Below are 19430 nucleotides of genomic sequence, written 5' to 3' on the forward strand. Positions count from 1 at the left end.
CCCTAATGTGGGCTACTCAAAAGTTTGTATGTATTTATAAAAATTTGAATGAGTATTTCTTTTTTCTATATTGTAAATTGGGAAAACTTTTGTTTGTTCAATAATTTTATTTTGTTGAAATTATAATAAATAAAGAAAAGAAAAAACATTAGAGCAAATGTATTGAGTTAAAAGGAGACTATTTTGAAAATAAATTTTATTCCCCCCCACCACCAAAAAAAAGATGTTTTCTTGATTAGGCCAGAAACTTTTCAATTGACCCTCATAATTCCAATGTGAAAAGCATAAAACTGATAAAACCATTATTTTTATTCAGAAAAATACTTTTATTAACTTAAATGATAACAAATCGGACAAAGATAGGGAAGGACCTTTTAACAGTAGAATAAAATACACATTTTTAAGCACTTAAAAAAATTAACACTTTCAGGCCAAAGTAACAATATTTTATTGTAAGGCCTTGCTAAAATATTCCTTCTAAGTAAGCTCAGCTGTTTCTCGCTAATGCAGGATTCACTCAGTCCATCGATGTCCACAGTGAGGCGCTGTGCACACATAATACAGTCTCATGGCATCCTAGAAAAGGAGACAAGTACAAAACGTGGCAAATGAAATATCACTTTCTGCAAATTAAAGGGCCCTTTTACTAAGGTGCACTAGCGTTTTTAGCACACGCAGGAAATGACCGCGTGCTACGCTTCTAGAACTAACGCCAGCTCAATGCTGGCGTTAAGGTCTAGCGCACGCGCTATTCCACACGTTAAAGCCCTAATGCAGCTTAGTAAAAGGAGCCCTAAGTCTTGGCATGTGCCAAGCTTTAGTAAAAAGGCCCCTAACACTGTTCAGTAAATGTTGCTGGGAATCAGTTTGCCTTTTCATTTTTTGAAACTGGCATGTTTTTAGCCCAAAGATTTAACTAGGGGAAAAAAATGCAGAAAAGGCGCAGAAGGCACGGCAGGCCTAGTTCCCGCAGCAGACAAATGTAACAAAAAAGCAATTGATTTTAGTCAAGTTTTTCTGTGGAAATCAGAAAAGGCAGCATCGAGAGATAAAAAGTCCAATTAATTAAGTTCCACGGTTTATTGATAAATATATGTGCGATGTGACCACATTTTACCTACAATGGCTATATTAGTAGAATTGTAAGGCACGTTATCGATTTGCCAAAAATCCTCCAAAAATAACTGCTACTTGTTAGATAGCTCTCTGGCTTCGACTTTATAGGACAGGAAGCCGATGTCACTAAAACTCGCAACAAAAGGGCATGCAAACATCTCTGCCACTGGCATGCTTTAAGCTCTAAAGAAATTTCCTTAAGAAATTGCAGGGAAACTTCCGATTGAAAACAGAAGGAAGTCAGAAAGTGCTTGGATCAAAAAGTAAACTGACCTCACTTAAAACCTGTCTATGGAAGTTGCTCAGAGACGTGAAACTCTTCAGGGAAGGTACCGTATATACCTCCCCAGTATGGGTACAGAGTTGAAACCTCCCATATTGTTGGCTGTTTCCAGCAGTGGTGTGTTTACGTCACCAATTCAAAATAGTTATTTTAAAGCTTGAAAGGACACTCAGTACTTTTACAATTGGGTCTCCTGAAGAAGAAAAACGAAAACGGGGCCACGTTGGGACCCCAAACTTTTCATAAAGCTAAGTAATAGCATTATAAGTCACCTATTTCAAGTGATGTTTGCTTTCATGAAACATACAAACAAAGAATGCCATCATTTTTGAAGTAGTTTTAAAAGACTGTGATATTCTTTAAATTTCCCTGGCTTGGAGCTTGATCATTATTGAAAAAGCTGCAATGACTGGAAGGTATACTCTGTACCCATACTGGGGAGGTATATACCTTCCCTGAAGAGTTTCACGTCTCTGAGCAACTTCCAAATTTTTGAGCAATCTCCATAGACAGGTTTTAAGTGAGGTCAGTTTACTTTTTGATGCTTTAAGCTCTGGCAGCTCAGCAATCAGTAGCTACAGCCACCCAGCTGCATCTGGACGTGGTTCTTCCTGCCTTCAGCCTGGAAGCCTAGGAGATCTTGTGCCAAGCTGGACAGCTAGGCATATGCCAACAGCTCCTTACACAGAAATCAGGTACTTATACTGTCCCATTGCGCGTCTGCTAGTCTGTCTTCCTCATGCAGCTCCAATAATGTGGCAAAAGATACAATAAAAGCATTGAAAGTGATTACAGAGTCTTCTCTTACGACAATCTCTTAAGTAATACGATGAAGGAATTTGTCCACTTTGTCACAAAAGGACCTGATCACAGCAACCCATATTTGTATTACCTTATGCTTGAATTACTCAAATTCACCACAACAAAGAACCACCAACCTATCCAGAAATGAAAAATTCAGAAGAGATCTAAAATTCTGCCAAGTAACTCACAAAATATAATTCTACCTGATGACCAACTAAAGAAGTTGCAAAATGGAATAAGCTTATATAACGTGACCACAAGATTGTCAATAAGTTTCCAAATAAATCCTACTAAGAATATTACAATAGTAGGCAAGAAATCATGAGGGGGCGTTCGCATGGCCTCATTTCAGTAAGAAACAATATGAGCTTTGAAGGTTCCTTACCTCAGCTCTAGCACTGTGAGACTGGAAGAAGACGGCCTCTTTGTGTCCGCACCTGTAGCAAGGAAATCAGAGGTCCCGTACTCACTCCAAAATCATGTTAACACAAATAACCCAGAAGAAAAGGGTACGGATCTTATTTATACTGCTTTGTGCTTTGATTTTTTATGTGATATTAGCATATTGTAAGCATAATTTTAAAGAACTCTCCCAAGTCCTAGGGAAGCCAACTGTATTTCCTCCATCTGAAAGCATGTACTGTTAACACTACCCTTGATGATATATCATCTGGCTTCCTGGAGTTTCTTTAAAGTTCTGGTTTGTCTGACTACCCCCGAAAAAGGGGGACCTGCCTCAAAGAATGAACAAGCCTGGAAATAAGACACTCACTTCTGACAGGGATGGTCTTCTGTTCGAGGTAGCGTTGGGTCCTGGGAGACATCAGCAATGATCTGGGTCAACTCACTACAAGAGAATAAATCTAAGGGAGGAACTGAATTTTGAACATAAAAAAAACACAATCCACTAATACTTAAGACTTTTGACACATGACATAAGTGTTTGGCCCCTTCCTGCTTTCCACTATAATTGCATATATGGCACACTGATTAGTTTCTGATCTTTAAATTAAATGAATTAAACAAATGGAACCCGACTAAGCATATAAATAAATGACATCATAATGTAAAAACTGAGTTAAGGAACAAATTTATCTAACACCTAGTGTCTCTCAAACTGCGAAGAGATTCCAGGTATGCCACGAGATTCCAAAATTTTACTTTATTTTTTAAAATTTCCTTCATAAGTATTTAAAATCATCTGGTTCATTTTTTTGGAAAAAAACATTTGATTCATTTTTAAAATCGGGCCAATTGATATAACTAGTTATTCCTAATAAATAAAGACGACATACATCTACTTATTCTGATTAATTCATTGTTTAAAGTTAAAGCATATTTAATCATAATAGCAAAATTAATTCAACATTTACAACCAAGCACTCCATTGTTCTAATTCATATGTTGTTTAAAATCAAAAAAATATTTAATTCAGCTCATACATAGTAATAACTCACACCCAGTAGTACTTGTTCATTCATTGTTTAAAATCAAAACTAGCCAAAATGAATCTACTCGCCAACCACTTTCCATTCCCTTCTTTTTAGACTTATAGGTTTCTTATTATGAATGAAGGGCTTTGAGGGAGGGTGGGGAGAGGGTTAAATTTGTATGTTTAGATTATAATGATAAGATATGCAAGTGCTCTGATTAATTGTGTTTATTATGATTGTTGTACACTTGATGAATGTTTTAAAAATGAATAAAGAATTATAAAAAAAAAAAAAAAAGACTTATTGCACACGTGCAGTATATAAACAAATGAATCAAACACGGATCAATGACCATCACCAAAAAACTCTTGTAGGTGTCTTCTTTGGGCTTCAGACATGCCAATCGGTCACCACATTATCCGTGGTTCCCCACTTTTTGGCTATGGCATTTTGGCTATGGTGACATTTTGAAAAAATGGTGGTGGTCATTGATCCGTGTTTGATTGATGTAATAGCTATCAAGGCCATATATACGACCGATTAAACTAGAATTGTTTCTAAGGTGTTTAACTATGTATCTTTCAAATTCAGTTTCTAATTTAACTGAATGTTTATAATGTTTAGAAAACACTTTTTTTTGTCTTTTTATGAGACCTCAGTCCGTATGAAAAACAAGATTTCACCATTACTAAGAAATGCATGGTATTTAAACTTTGAAGAGACATAGTAACATACTAGATGATGGCAGATAAAGACCCGAATGGTCCATCCAGTCTGCCCAACCTGATTCAATTTAATTTTTTTAATTTTTTCTTCTTAGCTATTTCTGGGCAAGAATCCAAAGCTTTACCCGGTACTGTGCTTGGGTTCCAACTGCCGAAATCTCTGTTAAGAAACATAGAAATAGAAGGCAGATAAGGGCCACGACCCATCAAGTCTGCCCACTCCAATGACCCTCCCTATCTATCTTTGCGGATAGATCCCACATGTCTGTCCCATCTGGCCTTAAAAATCTGGCACACTGCTGGCCTCAATAACCTGAAGTGGAAGACTATTCCAGCGATCAACCACCCTTTCAGTGAAGAAGAACTTCCTAGTGTCACCGTGCAGTTTCCCGCCCCTGATTTTCCACTGATTGCCTCCTTGTTGCCGCGGGACCCTTGAAACAGAAGATATCTTCTTCCACCTCGATGCGGCCCGTGAGATACTTGAATGTCTCGATCATATCTCCCCTCTCTCTACGCTCCTCGAGTGAGTAGAGTTGCAACTTCCCTAACCGCTCCTCGTATGGGAACTCCTTGAGTCTATACAGTGGCATAATGACTTCAGGTTTACAACTGACGAAACTCCTGCGTATGCAACCTATGATTTGCCTTGCTTTGGATTTGCAGACTTCATGTCTTCCCTGACAATCACCCCTAAGTCTCTTTCTGCTTCAGTTAAGACTTACTCCAGCCCATCTACACCCTTGTACTCCCCGTATATACACCTTGATGGGACGGAGGAGTGGTGGTTCTGAGGTCTCATAAAAAGAAAAAAAAAAGTGTTTTCTAAACATTATGAACATTCAGTTAAATTAGAAACTGATTAATTGTGTTTATTATGATTGTTGTACACTTGATGAATGTTTTAAAAATGAATAAAGAATTATAAAAAAAAAAAAAAAAGACTTATTGCACACGTGCAGTATATAAACAAATGAATCAAACACTTTTCTTTCCTTTTTCTTTACTGCTCTCTCTCATCTTTATCTTATATATCCCTTACATACATTTTTAATAATTGGAGCCTTTGCTCCTATACAGTTAAACATAGATTTATATATTTTATATACAGAAAGCTTTATTTTGTTTCTATGTACTTTAAATGATTCTTGTATCCTTTAAAATACTTAATAAAAATTATTGAACTTAAAAAAAAAAGAAACTGGATGTGAAAGATACATAGTTAAACACCTTAGAAACAATTCTAGTTTAATTGATCAGAATTCTAAGGAAGTAATCAGCCTTTTTACACAAGCTTGAATGGAGATATATACGACTGAGGCATTCACGTATATAAAAAAAAATGTGCAGGTTCAAACTTTTAAAACATACTGTTCAGATTCAATATAAATTAACTCTTTCACAATTTAGTAGGGTGCCGACTCAAAATTAAAGAATCTAAAATACCAATGTTTTATTAACTTTTTCTCATAATCCATTTCAGCTGTTGCAGCGTCCTGCCTTATTCAAGGCTCGAAGAGAGCTGCTTACCCATCGTATTGCATTCTTTTTAAATTTGCTACAAACATGTAGTGTTCTTATAGGATACACGAATCGGCATCATGAACTTTAATTCGCAACTTCCATATTGACCGGAATAAATCCGCACGTTAACTCAATTCAACTGTGCTCTTTTTTTTTAAGCTGCATTTGACAAAGGAGGCAATGACATGAGCCAAGTCAAAACATCTACACTGGACTTCTGTATTGATGTAAATGACTTTATGAGTCCTGTTGCCATCCCATATTTGATCCTGTTGAGTGAGGATTGCTGCGCTGAAGCTGCAAAACACCCCATAAGAACATCTAAGAAACTGCAGCCTCAGTTAAAGTCTGGGCAAAAATATGATTCATGGGACAGAAGCAAGGTAGACATGGCTGCTGTCCAAGAGTAATATTACATTACATTAGTGATTTCTATTCCGCCTTTACCTTGTGGAATTACATAAGAATTGTCGTGATATTAGGAAATACATAAGGGTTAGTTTGAACATTTTAGGTTTGCTAAGGAGTAGATAATATTTTAGGTGGAGCTTAGGACGGATCCGGTTGTGCTTTTAACCAAGTTATGCTTATTTTTTTATATCCCCAGGATACTCGTTAAAGTAATAGCAAAGTCGATAAGCAAAAATTGACCGATAACCTTTCCCCCATCCTTTTGTTTCATTACCTTGCCCTTTTTGATTTGATTTACAAATTGTATTTAATCCTTTTTTCATTTTTCCCTTTTGTGTTTGTCTGGTACACAGGTGTGTGAATTGTCCTGTTTGAGTAATGTGGTTTTTCTTTTGTTACCCCAGTTTTACTAGTACTTGTAAATTGCACTGAATTAAGATTTTGCGCTCAAAATCAAAACTTGGAAACTTTTAGGTGTCTCACATTTACAAAAACATATCTGGATGATCTCCAAAATATTTTGCGAGAATGTTCTGCAGTATGAACATAAAGTTAAAAGTAGAATTCTTTGGCTAACACAGGTCTCATGTCTCGCATAAAGCAAACACAGAATTCCACAATAAGATCATATTGTGATATTAATTTTAGGCCCAAAAAATGCACTTATTTTCATGTATATGATCATTACTCCCTTCCTCTCCTTCACCCCAATTCTTCCTCTTTCCTTTCTGTCTCCCACATGTGCAGCTTCTATCCTCCCCTCCCTCCCATCCCATGCTTTTAATGGTCTCTCATAAAAACTGCCACTATTTGCAACAATTTAGTTTTTCTCTTACTTTTTCCTTTCCTCCAACTACATAGCCTAAATACCACAGCAATAATCTTTTGACAGGAGCCTGACACTCAGTTGAGGACATAACGTGTACACACCATAAATCTGGCCATTAGGTGCAGTCTTTCCCCCAGGGATTGTAAACGCTGCTTCCACAGCATCTTCAGTTCTACCTGGTATAACTATATACAATTTTGACTAGATTTCAAAAGCCAAAACCACCTTCCTCAGGTCAGGAAGGTATCTGAGGAAAAAGGTTCTGGCCTTCAAAAGGCGGTTGAAAAATATTTTAAGTTAGTCCAGTACAAAAAGCACCTTATTTTAATTTTTTGGGATTTAATTTTATTACTTTTTAAAGTGAACTAACATTGCATCCATATTACTTCTGTCTCGTACGTATAGGAGGCAGGAAGAATAAAAAAATCAAATTTGGATCAGTGCACAACACTGACATTGAGTCACTGGGCTGATCCAGCTTTCTACTTATCTTTTTTTCTTACTCAAGCTACTGAACTTCCAAATGCTGCTGAAGTGTGGCAGAGCTCGAGTTCACTTTTAGTTGGACTGTCACCTCTCATTTTCTTAACAGTTAGTGTAAAATAAAACAAGAACACACTATACAGACATGTGACAGACCATCTTCACAAATGTTCTTTATAACTAGAAATCAGCCCAAAACATTAAGAGCCAGTGGTACCCAGAACTTTCAACTTCCTTGTCACTGCCACCGATGTAGAAAAGATAGGAGTGGTGGGGGAAAGGGCACTAGGTTTTTGCATGTTATGTAGGTTAACAACCACTCTCGACATACCTGAGATTTGTTAAGTCCTAGCACATGAACAGTCACATTTACAACTCACTAAAATAAAGTTTATCATAAGAAAAATGCTCCACTTACTCAACTTCATGCGTGATCTTATTGACGTAGATACAACTGTTATCAGCTTCCTGCTGATAGTCACAGTTACGACACTGGGACAGAAAATACTAAATTATCAAAGAGCACATTCATTTCAAAACCAATCTATCAGAGCCTTCTGGGTGAACTTCTAATAAATTCAAAAGTTGTGAGCAATGATGCTAATCAAACACTCATATCTTTCCTTGTTGCCCCTGTTACATCATTCAGATCCAGCTTCTTCCCACTAAAGCACAGGTGAATGGTGAAAGCTGACCAGCTACAGAGAACAACAGTTCATGCAGATGTAGGGGACTCATAGGGTAAAGATCTAATAGGGGTTGGCACTAACCTATGTATGAAAGCATATGCATTGCAGAGAGCCTATCACAGAAGTCAAAAAAGCAGATTCACAATGGTATGGATGTGTCAACATGAATGCTGGGCTCAATGAACACTGGTCTGACACAATATGGCTTATGACCCAAGAAGAAATCTCTGAAATACTGTGTTCTCACAAAAATATGATAATGTATATCAGATCTCACTTATTATATAATGTATAAAAATATAATCTAAAATAAAGGAACCTCAGTATCAAACTGGGCTACTAATCAATTCTTGTAATGAGAATGCTGCAGAAAAAGCAGCCAATCAGTTCCTGCCCAGTTTGTCTTTAGTGACTAGAAACATGCAATAGTTTCTGGACACTGTTAAGCTTTATGGATTTTGGAAAAGTGCACAAGATAAGATGCCTCAAATCTCACCTATTTTTCAGATAATGCAAAATTTCAACGGGATTTCTTCTTGGGTCATTTTGGTTTTTTGTTTTGTTGATTATACTCAGATTAGTGGTCCTTAATATAGCTTATTGCATGTTCTTAAAACAAGGCAAGATAAGACAAATCTGATTAATTTCTTTGACTGGGCGACTGATATTTAGGGGATTCACAGCCCTAGGGGAAATGTTGCCCTATGTCCAGCATAACCAGGCCAAAGTAGCATTAATGGATTGCCAAAGGAGAACTTACAGCATACAGCAGGATTCTGTTTTCTTTATCTTCTTTGGGGTACAACATGTTATTGCTTGAGGGGAAAAAACAAAGAGAAGTTAATGCAGGTGAGAAACAATGCATTTTACATTTTAACTATTATTTACTACCTGGGGGATCCCCAGCCAGTCAGGTTTTCAGGTTTCCACAAATATACTTGAGATGCAAATATACTTCACGCATATGCATTGAGGATATCCTGAAAACCTGACTGACTGGGGTTTCTCTATGACATGTGTGGAAATCTCTGCCCAACACTAACCATCTTATGGTTTATGTTTATTAAAATTTAATATACTGCATGACTTGTACAGATCATAGTGGCATACAAAATTTAAATCAACTAATAAACAGACTGGAAATACTTAAGATTTTAAAACTAGAGAAACTAGTTATTGTACTCTCAGATATCCGCTAGGTTGATCATCAAAGATCTCAACAACCTTTTATAGCGGGATCGAATATCAATCATTGAGTACTTTACAAAATATCACAGTGTAATAAGTGTAGAAACTAATAAATATAAAGCACTTATCTTAGTGAAGCATTAAGTGAGACCACTGTGCCCTGAGGCTTTTGAAAAAAGCCGCTATTCCCTACGGGGACCCGTTTCGCCTTGACTAGGCTTCATCAGGGGTCAACGTTTTATATATTGGCTCGGGTTCACGAGACAAAATGGCGTTAAAACCAGGAATAATAGAAAAGAATGCCATATAATAAAAATGATCAGATTGTATACTAATGTTGACCCTCTGTATCTGTCAAACTAAGATGACCAAAGACTAATGTACAAATGTAAATTCTCAATCTGTTTGCCTACACATTATGTTTGTAAACTAAAATTGGCCAGACTGTATGCCAGCTTGGACCCTCTGTAAACCAAGACTACCGTACACATGTAACCTCACAATCTGTTTGTTTACACATTATATATGTTAACTTGTAACTCGTTCTGAGCTTGTCGGGGTGGATGGGATATAAAACAAACCAAATAAATAAATAAATAAGCAGGAAAGCATCTAACAATCATGCAAGATATATACATAAAAACAAACAAACCACACACTGTAATGCTATGAGACCATCCTAATTTCCTGAAATCTGTTCACCAAATGCTTCTGCGAACACCACAGCACAGAAAGACCTAACCAACTTGCTCCAAAGTCATCCTGAGGGATACTGACTGAATGTAGGACTACCATTCAGCGTTTACACAAACATTTTGTATTTACTGTGGAATAATGACAGTCACCAGTCATCACTGAACAATGCATAAGAAACCATTAGGCCAAAAAGCCTATTTTCAGCTGCAAGTAACAGTATGTATTTTAACTTTCTATATGAATTTGCTCGCAATTTAGGTTTAGATGGAAAATTAATATAAATTCTGTACTTGCATTTTATGTATTAAATCAGTGTATCACAAACTGTGTGCCACAGCACACTGGCGAGGAGAGTCGTCCACGTTGATTGACTGCCTACACAACGAGAGGCACGCCCTGTAGGAAGTCAGCCGGCGCAGATGACTCTCCTCCTCTCCCTGCATCTCCCGGATCCCTCCAACGGCGGGTCACGGTCAGATGGGCCTCTGTGCACTTCCGGGTGCCTTCGGCCAGGGCACTGGATTTAGTGTGCCACTGGCTGGAAAGTTTGCGAGACACTGTATTAAATTAAAAATTGCTGCGCGGCCTCTAAATGTTCACCAAAAGGCCTATAATTTGGCATAATTAACAGTGGCCAGACTTAGAACAAAAATAGACATGCAGAGGTCATGTCCCATAAACTTGATTTTTATTTTTAGACCACCCTAGTAAGCATATTTTTGAGGTATTTTGGTAATAACTAAAAACTAGAAGCCCTACCTAAAAATATGCCAGCATTCTATTATTTATTCTGATTTATTAACTGCCTTTATAATGAGATTCACCCAAAGCAGTGTACAATAGATGTACCAAGACTTGAATCTTACGTTATAGTAACAGCATAACTACAGTAAAGTGACCTAATAACAGAATACATAATTAGAATAGCAAAATAAACTCACACAACCAAAATATAGTAGTAATAATACAAAATAATATAATAGTATATTCAAACAGCAGAAATATGACTCTATGTTAAAACAGCTTTGGCAATGAGGTGAATAATGTCAATGGTAGAGGAGGATAGGCAATGAGGTGTTTAATAGTGCCAGGAGGCAAGGGTGTTTTGGGGACATCAGATTCTATGACTGAAGGTTATGGTTGGAAAGGAGGCTTTCGCTCAAAGGCAGCTGATAAAAAAATTGATAGCTTTAATGCCAAAAAGGACTTGATCAGGTCAAAGTGAAGGCTCTGATGCACAAGGACTGTTGAGAAGAGAGAATACTGGCTTTGACTCAGGAAGGAGGTCCAGTTTTACTTGGGAGGAAGGAAGTACTTCTCAAGGGTGTTGATTGAATTGTTAAATTTGTACTGTAGTCTACTTTGCATGCTGTTCTGAATTATAAAATGCAGGATATAGAATTAAATTTAGCAGCCTCTATCAAGTGCTGATTTGATCTTATGGTCTGGAGCAGTGCTGCCCGATTCACCAATTCAGATCGATTCACTTTCTATAATAATCAGACTCACCGATACAGCGATTCCTTATTCCTGACATACCTCCAAGTATGCTAAAGTAGAAGCAGCGGTGACTGGGCTTGGCAGAGGCAGCGCGGTGAACAGGCTTCTCCTGGCCTATTCTGCCGGAGCCTTCCCTCTGCCGCATCACTGATGACATCATTGATGATGCAGCAGAGGGAAGCCCTGGCAGGCAGACCATGAGAATCCTGCTCATTGCGCTGCCTCTATCAAGCCCAGTCACCGCCACCACTGCTGCTGCTACTCTATGAGGCCCAAAAAGGAGAGGGGGGGTTTCGGGAGATGCTGAACAGGAGAATAGGAGAGATGGAAATCTGCTGAACAAGGGGGGGGGGAGAAGGAGGAAGAATTATTGGAGATGGGATGAAGTAGAGGAAGGGGGAGGTAGAAAGGGGTAAGAGAGATATCCTGCATATGGTAGAGGGGAGGGAGACATGCATGGAAAAGAGAGAGGGAGAAATGCTGGATATAGGGTAGAGGGCAGGGAACAAAATGGTGCACAGAGAGAAAGAAATGGTGCACATAATGGAGGGGAGGAAGGGAGAGATGCTGCATGGAGGGGAATAGAGAGGTTTGACCCAGGGCACAAGGCAGGGAGAGAGATGGTAGACAGTGGGGAAGAAATGTTGAATATGACAGTGGAAAGATGGATGGTGAGCACAGAGAAAAGAAAATATCAAGAAGACCCCGGCAAGCAAGTTAACAAAAAATAATCAGAAACCAGAGCCTGGGACCAAAATGATTTGAATAATAAAATGACCAGACAACAAAAGGTAGAAAAAATAATTTTATTTTCTATTTTGTGATGACAATAGGTCAGATTTGAAATGCATATCCTGCCAAAGCTGGTGTTAGACAGCGAGTGTGAGCTAGGACTAAGAGAGCGTAAAAGTCTTTTCTGTTTACACCGCAGTGCCAGCATGTGGCTAGAGAGGGCAAAGGGGGCTGGGGTGGGTGAAGAGGCCACAAAATAAACCAAAGCCAGGACTTTTGAAAAGCAAAACGCCCTTTTGGGTGGGAAAAGTGAATCGAATCAATAAATCAATGAAATAGGTCAAATTGAATCAAAAGATTTTTCCTTGAATCGGGAAAGCACTTGTCTGGAGTACGTACTGTAGTAGCATGGCTGTAGCTTTTTAAATAACTCACCATTCCTGGCAGAAACGGATCCCCACAAAGCCAGGCTCATAAGTGCCATCCACCTCCATCTTGAGGAGCACTAATTTACTGGCAGTCCAGGTTAGTATCGACACTGTTCCCAAGCACAATGTGACCCACTACAGCAGACACAAGTTGCAGAAAGTGATGATGAAAGTACAGTAGTAACACCAGCTGACATGGCAGGAAGTTCTCAGAGCATATGATGACATGAGTTTTTATCCTGTGAAGTCTAGACCTACAAAGGTGATGATATTGAAGAATCAGTGTTACGGTGTTAATTGTACTGGGTATGAAGAAAGCAACACATTTGTACCTCCCAAATTCTTCAAGCCTATACAGTTCAATACTCATAATGCTTTTTATCTCCCCACATTACTGCTGGGTTCTTAGATAGCAAAACCCAGCTCTTCTACTCAGCACGGCACATATATTTCTTTTCAAAATTCAACTCTTGCTTTCCAGCAGTAAAGTCCAGCCCTTATACCCCAACAAACTAGGAGCACACTGCCCACGTGTCCAGGTGTGCCTCAGTGGACTGTTCAAATAGTGGCAGCATTGGAAGACAGGATTGACAGCGAACAAAAGTGGTAGATTAAGTTGCGGTAAGAAAATCAAGACAGTAGGCTATGATAGCCTTCAGCCTAGAAGCCAGCTCTGATGAGAACCCTCAAAAATCGAGCAAGCTCCTTGATTGGATTCTAAGAGAAGCAATTTGTATTGTTCAGCACCCCAATTGTTTTTGTATGTTTGTACAACAAAGAAAAATGGGAAGACCCTATAAGCCACAGTGAAAACAATCCACCGATGAAAACAAAAACCGTGGATACAGATGTTCTGGAGATAATTTATTAACCATTGGACCCATGAGGAAGGCGTGTTCGCAGAAACATGGACCGTGTAGGGTCCGGTTGGATTTTTATCACAGTATTTTTTATTATTGTACTTTTTTTAATTGAATTTTCATGGTTTTATATGTCAGTGTTTAATAAATTATCTCTAGAACATCTGTATCCACTGTTTTTGTTTTGTATGTTTGTGCCTTTGGATTTCAGATTAGGTGCTAGCCCTAAAGTGTGTGGCTAGGGGTTAGCAAAAGACACAGGTTTGATGGCCCCTGTGGGGATTTGGGGGTTACTGGGGTTTTTTTTTCACTCAAGGAATAGTTAAGCTCTGGAACTCCTTGCCAGAGGATGTAGTAACAGCGGTTGGCATATCTGATTTTTTTTTTTTTTTTAAAGGTTTGGACAAGTTCCTGAAGGAAAAAAAATGTATAATCCGCTTGCCCACTGTTTGCCCTGGGATCAGTAGCATGGAATGTTGCTGCTATTTGGGGGTTCTGCCAGTAGGGTTACCATATGGCTCCAGAAAAAGGAGGACGGATTGAGACATCCGTCCTCCTTACTTCCATTGCTTTCAGTAGAAGTAAAACCTGGATAGTCTCAATCCGTCCTCCTTACTTCCATTGCTTTCAATAGAAGTAAAACCCGGATAGTCTCAATCCGTCCTCCCTTTTCTGGAGCCATACGGTAACCCTATCCGACAGGTACTTGTGTCCTGGAATGGCCTGGAAACAGGATATTGGGGGGATATATGGACAGTTCTTATGATCTTAAGGCTCTGCCACGTGTGTTGCCAAATTACAAATTCCCCAAACCAGCATTTTACTTGAAAGTATCCAAGAATGGGGGCCACTGGCGTCATTCATGCCACATATACACGAACTGCTGACATAACACCAACTGTATGAAAAATCATAATACAATGGAGAAAAATAAACCTCAATTGTGAAAGGCCGGGACTACACAAGTGCCCAAACCTGTTTATATCATCACTGGTTTATAAAAAAAACTCCGTATACATATAAATAAATACCATTTTGAGAGGAGCCAGCTTTACTACTGTCGGGTTGTAAGTTGCGGGGAGATATTTGGACACTGCATGGATCCCCTCAAGTAGCCTTTTCAGGCGAAACAGAAAGACTTTTCTGTCGGGACAAGGAGTTAGAAGCTGTTTTAGAAGTTCTACGCCTTCAGATGAGTGCGTTTTTTCTCTTCTACTGTGATTCTATGCTCTACGCCTCCACAACCGCTTACACAAGTGAAGTTGAGCTGTAGCCCTCGCTAATATTTCAGTTAGTTTGGGATTCTGGTCACTTTTTTGACACAATTAATGCACTGAACTTTGCTTACACTGCTTATATTGAAAAAAATTTTGAAAAAGATTTTGATTCTGTATGAATGGAAATTGTTTATTTATTTATATGTATACAGAGTTTTTTTTTTAAATAAACCAGTGATGATGTGAACAGGTTTGGGCACTTGTGTAGTCCCGGCCTTTCACAATTGAGGTTTATTTTTCTCCGTTGTATTAAGATTTTTCATACAGTTGGTGTTATGTCAGCAGTTCGTGTATATGTGGCATGAATGACTCCCTGCTACTAAATATCATCTACAATACGTTTCTGATACATATATACCATATTATAACATATCTTGTAAAATTACTCCCCAACTCCACCCTCCCCCTTAATACAGAAAAGAAAAGGACAAGAAAAGAACATAAGAACATAAGAAGTTGCCTCCACTGGGTCAGACCAGAGGTCCATCTCGCCCAGCGGTCCGCACCCGCGGCGGCCCATCAGGTCCACGACCTGTGAAGTGGTTTCTGAACACCTCTACAACCTACCTCAAGTTCTATCTGTACCCCTCTATCCCCTTATCCTCCAGGAACCTATCCAAACCCTCCTTGAACCCTTGTACAGAGTTCTGGCCTATCACATCCTCTGGAAGTGCGTTCCATGTGTCCACCACCCTCTGGGTAAAAAAGAACTTCCTAGCATTTGTTCTAAACCTGCCTATTCATGACTATTCATCGCAATACTTTGCCAGTGGCCCCCATTCTTGGATACTTTCAAGTAAAATGCTGGTTTGGGGAATTTGTAATTTGGCAACACACGTGGCAGAGCCTTAAGATCATAAGAACTGTCCATATATCCCCCCAATATGTATATGTGGCATATACTACTAAATATCATCTACAATATGTTTCTGATACATATTTATTGATTATATACGATTGTATTCCTGAATATATTTAATAATATGGTATATAGCATGTGTATATTCTATTTTAGTTGAAAATGTGATGAAGGGTGGATGGGTGGGTGGGGGTTATTACACTATTAGATTTTATGTGTTAGATATTATAGTGCTATATTGGAATTACTTGTATGATGTATTTTTGTGCACTTGTTTTGATTTGAAAATGAATAAAGATTTTTTTTTTTTTTTTAAAAAGAAAATATCCAAGAAGTAACATGACCCTGAAAACTCAATCAGAAAAAAAAAAAAAAAAAAAAAAAAAAAGCCATACATCTTGGAAATTATAACTTTAATTAGGGGGGGAGAAAGGGTGAATTATAAACCATTTGATCCACTCATCCCCCCCCCCCAGTCTCACCCAAAGGCCTCGCCTTCTGGTCGCTCCTCTCAGCCTCCCTCGGCGACCGACAGCGCCAACCGCCGGCTCGAGGCCAGGTCCTCCCGCCGGAAACAGGAAATGGCGTCAGAAAAGCGAGACGCTCGCGCGCTTGGGTCCGGGCTGCTGCTCCTGGTCAGAAGGGCCGTCTGTGACGTTTCCCAGGCTCACGCGCCGTCCCTTCTGGGCCGTTGAATGACCGCGTGCCAGCGGAGTCGGGTCCTACCAACTAACTGAAAAAAATTGGGGGTGGGGGGGAGGGAAATATACAAAATAGCTGTTGCGAAGATAAACTGCTCAGCTGCGGGTTGATAATATAAATACGAGGATTCTATAAAGATCAGATTTTCCAACGCTCGATGTTTTTGTTTGGTTTTTTTAATTGCCTGCTGCCACCTCCAGTCTCTCTTTGCAGGGTCCCGCCCTTGTGACGTGACGTGACGAGGTGACGTTTACTTCCTGTATGGGCGGGACCGGCAGAGGAGGATTCTAGCAGGGGCCAAAGTCAATCACATAAGGGGCCGGAATCTAAAACATAGGCTAAATTCGGGGACCACTTTTTTTTTAAATTAAGATACTTAGACTTAGTAGAACGATTCTGGGTTAGATGGACCATTGGTCTGGCCTAGGGGTTAGCAGATGTTCTGTAAGGGAAATACGTAGCCCCGCCCCCAGGCAGTTACACCCCAGTCCCGCCCCCAATTCATCCCTAGCCACGCCCCCCCACACACTGCCTACTCTAGGGCAGGAGGGCATCTACCCTCATGCCCACTGGAAGCTTTTCGAAACTTGGACAAAATGCTGGGTTCCGAACATCTGGTACACGGTGACGGGACTAAATCGCGCGAGACAACGGCGTGCCGACAAATGAACGCAGACAACTGAGCACAAGGTTGACGGCACGCCGAAGAAAAGCATTATTTTAAAGGGCTCCGACGGGGGGTTTGGGGGGTTGTAACCCCCCACATTATTCTTAAAACTGAACTTTTTCCCTAAAAAACAGGCAAAAAGTTTGGTTTCAAGTATAATGAGGGGGGTTACAACCCCCCAAACCCCCCACAACGCCAGCGCGATGTCTGTTAAGTAAAATAGGGGGGTTCCCCACCAACACCCCCCGTCGGAACCCTTTAAAATAGTGCTTTTCTTCGGCGCGCCGTCAACCTTGCGCTCAGTTGTCTGCGCTCAGTTGTTGGCGCGCCGTTGTCTATGAACCCTGGTACACTTCCCCCTCCGTATCTAAGGATTCGCTTATTCACGGTTTTAAACCACAAAATTCATTTTCATTTTTCAGGCTATTTTAAGCCCTCTAAGCTCCCCCTTAAGCCTTACCTGGTGGTCTAGCGGGTTTTCGGGGCAGGAGAAATCTTCCCACGCTCCTGCCCCGTGCAGATTGCTCACAGGAAATTCATGTAAACCGTTCTGAGCTCCCTTGGGAGAACAGTCTAGAAAATTAAATAATGTGGAGAGAGGAAGGAAATAAAATCATGGGGAGAATGAATGAACAGCTACCAGGACTCCCTGCAAAATGACAGAAGCTGTGGGGTGGGGGTCCAAGCAAGAAGGACTGTGTAATGGCTGGAGGCAAAGGAGGTGGGGTGTGGGAGAAGGATAAGAGAAAAGGGGAATAAGCTGTATAATATAATAATTAACTAGTAAGGCGAAAAGAGTGAAATGGTGGATAACCTGAGGGGGAAGCAGGGAGAGATGAGATGATGTGGATAATGGAAGGAAGAGAAGGCAGACATTCTGTTGCATGGGGTGGGGGTGAGAAAAGAGAAAGGAGAGGAAATAAGCCGGCCAGCGGCAACAGGGAGGGGGGGTGATGAGTGTAATCTGTTTCAAGGTAGGGTGAGCAGAGGGGTAAGAAAAGAAAGAGAGGGAATAAGCTGGATAGCAGAATAATTAAATAGTAAAGGGGAAAGAGACATGCTATGGATAATGAGGGGAAAGGAAGGGCAACAAAGAAAAATGGGGAGACCCAATGATTCACACTGAAAACAATCCTCTGATGAAAACAAAAAACTGGATACAGATGTTCTGGAGATAATTTATTATATGCTGACATATAAAAATATAAAGATTCAATGAAAGAAGTACAATGATCAAAAATACAGTGGTAAAAATCCATCTGTATGCACAGTTTTTTGTTTTCATCGGGTAAAGGAAGGGGCAGGACATGCTGAACCATCAAGCGATTATGGGAGAAAGATGCAGGAACTTGAGGAGGAGAATGAAGGAGAGAGAGACATGCTGGAAATCATGGGAGGGGAGAAGGAAGGACAGAGACGTAGTTCGGAGAGTTCAAGAAATGTGCTGGTCATCGCAAGGAAGGGTGGCCTCGTGGGTAGATCTGTAGCCTCAGCACCCTGACATTGTGGGTTCAAGCCCAGCATTGCTCCTTGTGATCCTGGGCAAATCTTTTAACCCTCCTTTGCCCCAGATGCATTAGGTAGATTGTGAGCCCACTGGGACTGATAGGGAAAAATGTTTGAGTACATGAAGGTAAAAAACAAACAAACAACACTTAGACAATCTCCATCATAGAAACATAGAACATGACGGCAGAAAAGGGCCACGGCCCATCCAGTCTGCCCACCCTAATGGCCCACCCCTAACTACCTCCATGAAGAGATCCCACATGCCAAGTAGAAACATAGAACGTGACGGCAGAAAAGGACCACGGCCCACCCAGTCTGCCCACCCTAATGGCCCACCCCCTAACTAGCTCCATGAAGAGATCCCACATGCCAAATAGAAACATAGAACATGACAGCAGAAAAGGACCACGGCCCACCCAGTCTGCCCACCCTAATGGCCCACCCCCTAACTACCTCCATGAAGAGATCCCACATGCCAAATAGAAACATAGAACGTGACGGCAGAAAAGGGCCACGGCCCACCCAGTCTGCCCACCCTAATGGCCCACCCCCTAACTACCTCCATGAAGAGATCCCACATGCCAAATAGAAACATAGAACGTGACGGCAGAAAAGGGCCACGGCCCACCCAGTCTGCCCACCCTAATGGCCCACCCCCTAACTGCCTCCATGAAGAGATCCCACATGCCAATCCCATCTTTTCTTAAAATCTGGC

General features: G+C 40.2%; 1 protein-coding gene across 1 annotated transcript; it reads right to left on the reverse strand.

Moving 5' to 3' along the window:
- Window positions 1–289: 289 nt before the first annotated feature.
- On the reverse strand, window positions 290–16803 carry POLR2I (RNA polymerase II subunit I). Its single transcript, XM_033961792.1, has 7 exons — window positions 16320–16803; window positions 12849–13095; window positions 9058–9112; window positions 8027–8100; window positions 2976–3050; window positions 2589–2640; window positions 290–576 (listed from the first exon to the last, which is right to left on the reverse strand). Exons 2-7 carry the CDS (start codon window positions 12905–12907, stop codon window positions 514–516), a joined length of 378 nt encoding a protein of 125 aa, XP_033817683.1. The 5' UTR covers window positions 12908–13095; window positions 16320–16803; the 3' UTR covers window positions 290–513.
- Window positions 16804–19430: the final 2627 nt, after the last annotated feature.

This window comes from Geotrypetes seraphini, chromosome 10 (assembly GCF_902459505.1).
Source record: "Geotrypetes seraphini chromosome 10, aGeoSer1.1, whole genome shotgun sequence".
In the NCBI taxonomy this organism is placed as follows: domain Eukaryota; kingdom Metazoa; phylum Chordata; class Amphibia; order Gymnophiona; family Dermophiidae; genus Geotrypetes; species Geotrypetes seraphini.

Excerpts from the sequence above, each read along its gene's own strand:
- POLR2I (XM_033961792.1), bottom strand. The coding sequence starts at position 12,907 with ATGGAGGTGGATGGCACTTATGAGCCTGGCTTTGTGGGGATCCGTTTC. Across the intron at positions 9,113-12,848 it reads ATCCGTTTCTGCCAGGAATG|CAATAACATGTTGTACCCCA; the intron begins GTGAGTTATTTA and ends TTTCCCCTCAAG. Across the intron at positions 577-2,588 it reads CTCACAGTGCTAGAGCTGAG|GATGCCATGAGACTGTATTA; the intron begins GTAAGGAACCTT and ends CTCCTTTTCTAG.